Source organism: Salvia splendens, chromosome 22, assembly GCF_004379255.2.
Source record: "Salvia splendens isolate huo1 chromosome 22, SspV2, whole genome shotgun sequence".
Lineage (NCBI taxonomy): Eukaryota > Viridiplantae > Streptophyta > Magnoliopsida > Lamiales > Lamiaceae > Salvia > Salvia splendens.
Genome location: NC_056053.1, coordinates 22,643,881 through 22,650,622, shown reverse-complemented (window position 1 = coordinate 22,650,622; position 6,742 = coordinate 22,643,881). Strand labels below are relative to the sequence as shown.

Sequence of the window (6,742 nt, the reverse complement as noted above, 5' to 3'; positions counted from 1 at the left end):
ACTCAAATAATAGGAACAAGTCCAATCTAAACTAACAACAAGAACAATGTAAGACCATAAACAACGACGCCAGAGTTCTAAGTATCCAAAACAAACACCGGTCTAGAGCTAAGGTCTATCTGCAACCGCAATCACACGATTATCACGATATATCTTTATCGCGTGTTTCATTTCTTCAAAGTTATCCATCAAAAGACCTGATTTGTAAGGGAAATCTGGACACCATCTTTTAATCTATATTTCCAGTAGTATAGTATTTCGGATTTAAATTACTATGACGCAACCTTTAATTTCATGGAATATTTATCCATCCATAAAAAACATATGGGTTAATCCATTGATGACAACGAAAAGAAGGATTTGTTATTTGAATTCAACATTGACAAATTATCTTTTATAGGTGAACATATATAAATATCTTTCTTGATACACTTTACATAAAATAAATGAGTTTGGCCTGCAAAGTAAATCGTAGTGAGTTAGCGACTAGTAAAATAAAAGCATCATAAATTAAGAAAACTTAAATTGCAGGCCAATATACGGCGTATAAACTGTCGCCGAATCAGATAATACTATTTAAATAAATTAGAAATTAATAGTATCGTTATTAATATTAAAACTGCATAGTGGTTTGCATGAACATTAATTGATGGACACCCAACTACATGTTTCACTCAATTTTCTTTCTCTATGCCCTTTTTCCTAATTATGTCGGTATGTTAATATCATAATTTTTAATTATATTTTTGGTAGAGGAAATTTAATTTTTCGCATGTGTAATGTGTTTAAACCTAACTAATGAATAATGAATTTGATATGACGTGGAGAAAGAAAATAAAATGGAAGACATCATGTGAAAGGGATAACTAAACATATGGGGCATTTCATGATTTGGGGAAAATGTGATTACTCCTATTGATTTGAGGAAAATAATGATAGGAATGCTTACATATTAATCAAACTAAAACAAGATTAGTGTAAAAACTAAAAACTTTAGTACTTATTTTCATTTGATAATTGTAGACACTTCACCAATTAGAGCACTTCACAAATTTTTGTTTTCTATTGTGACATGTGTCATTCTGAAAATGGTTGCGACTTGCGACCTTCTCATGTGGCCAACTCTTCATAATCCTTTATTTTATATCCTCATGCTTTAACATTTCATCTTTCTTTCTAATTTCGCCTATGTTACTTAAGTTTGTTATCATTTATAATTTGCTACCACAAGTTATTTTTCTATTACACAAGTCACATGTACCTACTTATCTACATGATAAAATGCACAATTCAATTAGTAACACGCTTATCTTTCAATTCATATGTCAAGGGTTCAAGTTATCATATGAGTAGACGAGGAACCATTTGTTATCATTTTTCAAAAAATGTATTGACGTTTAATATCTCAAAACTTTCCAAAATTTGTTTATTCACACGAACTTTAAGCTTGACATATAATATCACGAACTTATATATTTGTTAAATTTTTATCACCAGCAGCAAAAAAACAAATTTTTGGAAAGTTTCGTGATATTAGGCACCAATACCTCCCAAAAAATACGTGCAGACTTAGGGACGGATCAGGCTGCCTCGGACCCAACCCGGGGCTGGACAGTCGCTAGTCCAAACTCGGTTCAAATATACCCAAACTCATTACATGACCAAAATCATGAGCTATATTTATAAAAACATTTATTACGAATAAAAATATTATTTGTAATAAATACAAGAAAGTGTTTATATGTGACTATTGTTATTAATAATCACAATGAAAATATTGTTATTATAAGTAAAAAGTTATTATTACTAATAAAAGTAAATGGTTGTTATTTTGGTAAAACAATTCGCCTGCTTTAGTTTAAGAAAATACTAATAAAGTCAATAAGTATTGGTATTTGAGTATTTGGAAATATGAAACCAGTGATATGTTATTTTTAGCTTTCAAATTCGAAAATTGTGATAAACAAATATCCGAATTATCTGAACTACTAACTTTTCAACAGAATATCCATGATATTGTCATAACAATTCAAAACTTGAACTTAAACAAAACTAACAAAATATCCACACTTTCAAAATTAAGCGTTTAGTCAAAGAAAGATTAAGGTTTAAGTAATCCATTACAATATATAAATTGAAACATTTTTTTAAAGAAGTCTAATATATATCTTGGCTATCAAACAAAATTTTCCGGATTGACAGGCGATATATACTGAACTCATTCCACATAGCTTATCTCTTGGCACATGCTTGGTCTATATTACTATATTAGCATTATTATTATTTTCAATAAAAAAATTATAGTAGTACAATTTTATAAGTTTAATACTTTAGAAATTGTTACGTGCAATTGTTAATTTTACAAATTACACAAAGGCCAAATAGTTCATTTCTCCTTAATATAAATGAATAAAAGGAACTAATCAAGCTTTGCAAACTACTCTCCCTTAATTGCCAGAGTTTTTTTGGCCCAAAAAAGATGTGGTTGGTGAAAATCAACATCATTTTTGTGTCCTTGAACACCCAAAAATACCCATATTTTTTTTTTGCTGGAAAAATAGAGAAAAAAATGAATTGAAAAACAGTACTAATGACCTACTTAGATTTGGCCAGATTCCATAATCTCTAAAGGAACCAACTTTAAACACTAGTAATAGTCTACCAGAATTTATAACTTAAGTAATCTGTGTTGACCATAGAAGATTAAAAAACATGAAGAGAGCAAGTGGAGAATAAAATCATAACAAAATATCAGTGTCATTATACATTGATAATATAGGACACCACCAAAACTGACTTCCCAATTGTGGGAAAAAAAATGGACTACTGAGTTCATAACCTCACATGCAGGTTTCATTCTTCATCAGAATAATTGAACTTCACCGAGTGCGACTGCAGGTCGATTTGTCCTCCCCTGTAGCTACCACGCTTCTTCTTGGTTTTCTCGTGACGGAAGCCCCTACATACGACAGAGCAAGAGGGCCAGGATAAAGTACACAATACATGAACCTTATGCATATTACAGTGTGACAGAAACAAATCAAAAACAAGATTTTCAGAGCTCAACAAAAGCAAAGAAAAGTGTACTGACAAGGAGAATGATATAGCAATACCACGGTGTCGTAAGGATAATTTCAGATAACCAAACAAATGGAAATTGATGGGTGAGCATCACGGTTTAAAAAAATACTTGTACTAAATTAGATTTAGAGAACTCATATGGAATTCATTCACAGAATGTTTTTAGGTTTGCTTTGAAATTTAGTTATTTTTCTTAAATTCAATAAATGCTCCATTATTACTCTACCCAGCAACCCGCCCCCATAAAAAAAGAAGGAAAGGAAAAATAAAATCCCAAGATACAAGCATAATTTATTTTTTTAATTGGGGGAAACTCTAGGTGGTAAATGTTAAATAGAAACACACCTTCCTTTGACTTGTCCCAAGACTTCTTGTGCTTTAGCACCATAACCAGTTTCGGCACCATCCTGCAATGAATTACATAAGAAATTAATACCACAAGACAAAAGATATCACATTCTTTCCACAAGAGTCAACAAAAGGCAATTTTATGCCACTTTCTTCCACAATCACCCTACCTATTTGAACTTTAAAACCAATAGGTGAGTGAACCTAGAGCGTCAACTCAAGGCTTGTGCGTATTGAAAAAGGCAACAGAAGTCAATAAGTGCGCCATTAACTCCATAGACAAATGGATCGAGCAAGAAAATTACTATCCGGACAAACCATGTGATTTTAATAAGTGCGCAATTAACTCCATAGACAAATGTATTTTGTTGATATCCATCCATATATAAATTTTTTCTGCCCATAAGGTAGCTATTAGTGTAATATCAGCTGGAATGATTCCACATTCAATATTTCACTTGCATAATACTATAGGCCTAATTGTTAAGTCTAAAGAACTAATTAATGGAGAATTGAAGAAGGTGCTCGGTTCAAATTCCTCAATGGTAATGATTTGCTGTTATTGAGGACAACAGAAAATGAGTGTCAATCTGATTAACGGAGGTGATAGTTATTGGAAATGGGGCAGTCACTGAGGATACCTTAACACAACATCATAAGTAGTAACAAATCCCTTCTGATGCTATTCAGCAATCCTATAAGTTCAATCAATTACACCTTTTAAGAGATTTCTTATTGGATAACATGAAAATTAAGTTAATCGGGTTGCAAGATATTACACAAGAAGATTTTAATCACTTTAGCAGATACAAACACAAATAGACATGCACATTCACTGACAAATATACTCCATATAATCAGCCAACAAGACAAGGAACCACAAACCTTTGCCCAATAAGAATTATCTTGAAGTCTGTCATCAACAAATTCCACCTCATCAATCTTCACTCTTTGGAATGCTTTCACTGATGTTGGCTGCACAAAAATCAAACTTATTTCCAACATGGACAAAAAGGCAAAACATGAAATATGTAAGAATAAACACATTTTGAGATGCTCAATACACTACAAGATTCCAAGAACATACAAATGAGAGCAAAAAGATAGTTTCTTACTCACATTCCGAATATGCACAAGCCACCAAACTTTACATGCATGAAATGGACATATATACTACCTTGCATGCATGGAATTCTAGAACAAGCAACAGCCCCATCCGCTTAATTACTTTCATTTGAATTGTGATTATGAAATGGTATTAAAGTGTGCATCTATAACATTATAGAGGAGATACCAGATCTTTATATTGATACTACTCTCAGTACAAGAGATGCACCTTCAGGATTCAAAATATAATCTTTGCTTACATACATACTAGCTAATATGAGGCATCCATATTAACAATTTACAACACAATGTATCTCCTTAAAATTATTTATTATATTACTTTTAAAACAGAGCCATGCACATACCTCAGAACTTTTGGGTTGTTTGCTTGCAGATATTTTCTGACTTGATTTGCCCATTTCATTGTTGTTAGCAGAGAATTTGCGCAAATCCTCTTCAGTAGCTTCACTTTTTGCTTGATCATCTTTGCCTTCTTCAAGACCTTTGGATTTTTTAGACTTTGACTCTTCAATTGCTACTTCCTCATCATATTTATTTTCAGTTTCGCCCAGACCCATTCTTTTTCTTTTCTTGGATGCCTTCTTAGATTCATCAATCACATCTTCTGCAGCCGCAGCCTTTTCAGATGATAAAACTTCTTGCTTCTGTTCTGGTACATCAGCATTCGGCGTTGATGCCAACTTGCTTTTCTTCTTCTTCTTTTCTTTCGGTTTCTTAGTCAACTGGTCCTCCTCTAATTCGGGCACTTTGTCACCATTTGATGCATTTGATGTCTTGCCACTTTCTTCCTCACTGCCATTCTCATGTGATTCATTTATCTTTTCTGTCATGACTGTATCTTCAAGTGTTTTTTCACCTCCATTGACTGAAGTGCCATCCTTGCTCTTTTTCTTCTTCTTCTTGCCTTTAACTTCCTCAGCAGCTGTACCATTTGCAGTCTTTTCTTCGGCATCAACTACCTGCTCTTCTGTACAGAAGGATAGAATAGCTTTTATTATCCATGTCATTCAAAATCCAATCATCCAATAATCAGGATGAAAATAAGTGGAACTCGAACATGAAGTCATCCAATAAACAATACCTTGCTTTGCCTCAAACTTAAAGACATTGCAGGCATTATTGCTGCAGAGAAAGACAATGATAGCAGCATGAATACAAAGGAATAAACATAACAAGCATAGGAGAGCTGAAAATAACCATTCGACCCTGAATGTAAAGACTATTGAATTTGCCTACCTAATCTCCAGATATTTGGAGAAAACATCATTCAAATTAAGCGCCTTCCCCTTCCAATCTTCGCCCTTCCCCAAAATATGACAATGTCAGCAACAGAGTTATATGCAGAAACAAATTTGTAGAGCAAACATTCGATTCCAAGCAAATGAATCTATCTATCATTAATCGAAAACACAACACACGCAATACCTCAATCTCAGCTTCGGCGCAGAATCGTTTGAAGACTTTGGAAAATCCCTTGTTCTGGAGCCAGAGCGCGACGGAGAAGATCAAAACAGACTCGTCTTCGGGCTTCAACTGGGCCATTGGTGTCGAAGCCGAACGGTTCAGCTGCTGGAGAAGAATTTGGCGCGGCTTGAATGCAATGAGGGAAGACCCGGCGTCAGAGCTTCCAAGCATACGATTCGCGTGTGTGTAGAAGCTTCTTAGCGGCGCGGCAGTGCTCTTCCCAGTCGATGGAGAAGGGTTTTTCTTTTAGGGTTTGGCGCGGTACATAATATCTTAAAAAATAAAGAAAATTAAGATACCAAATTCAATGTCCCACCTATTTTATAAACAATAATAAATTAACTGGGCCGAGCTAACTTATCCCGAACCAGGCCCAGTTTCTCAGTGGACTGAAATGGTACATGGGCTTGAGCTGGGCTCATTTGATGATGTTCACTTTATTTTGCTAGCTCATGGAGACCTATTTTATTTTTAGTATAAATGATAAATAAATTTCACCATTTACTAACGCATTCCATTTATATTTAATTATAACATATTGTTGGGTTGCGTTGCCGCTGATCTCACACACGTAATCGAGAAAATAAAGCACGCAAACGATATAACGTGGTTCGGTGATAAACCACCTACGTCCACGGAGAAGATGACCGGAATCTTATTGATGAACTCTTTACAATTACAATGAACTCACACTCACACTCTACCGCTCACAACCGCTCGC

At 34.1% G+C, this 6,742-nt stretch overlaps 1 protein-coding gene across 2 annotated transcripts; it reads right to left on the bottom strand.

Moving 5' to 3' along the window:
* Positions 1-2,654: 2,654 nt before the first annotated feature.
* LOC121786332 (nucleolar and coiled-body phosphoprotein 1-like) lies at positions 2,655-6,285 on the bottom strand. Of its 2 annotated transcripts, none has more exons than XM_042184948.1 (7): positions 5,983-6,285; positions 5,794-5,858; positions 5,639-5,679; positions 4,902-5,524; positions 4,315-4,404; positions 3,427-3,488; positions 2,655-2,959 (listed from the first exon to the last, which is right to left on the bottom strand). In XM_042184948.1, exons 1-7 carry the CDS (start codon positions 6,190-6,192, stop codon positions 2,854-2,856), a joined length of 1,197 nt encoding a protein of 398 aa, XP_042040882.1. In that variant the 5' UTR covers positions 6,193-6,285; the 3' UTR covers positions 2,655-2,853. The 2 variants fall into 2 exon arrangements, with proteins under 2 accessions (XP_042040882.1, XP_042040883.1); XM_042184949.1 differs by having other exon boundaries at positions 4,902-5,521.
* Between the last annotated feature and the right edge of the window lie 457 nt (positions 6,286-6,742).

Excerpts from the sequence above, each read along its gene's own strand:
- LOC121786332 (XM_042184948.1), bottom strand. The coding sequence starts at position 6,192 with ATGCTTGGAAGCTCTGACGCCGGGTCTTCCCTCATTGCATTCAAGCCG. Across the intron at positions 5,680-5,793 it reads TCCAAATATCTGGAGATTAG|CAATAATGCCTGCAATGTCT; the intron begins GTAGGCAAATTC and ends CTTTCTCTGCAG. Across the intron at positions 4,405-4,901 it reads AACAACCCAAAAGTTCTGAG|CCAACATCAGTGAAAGCATT; the intron begins GTATGTGCATGG and ends ATTTTTGTGCAG.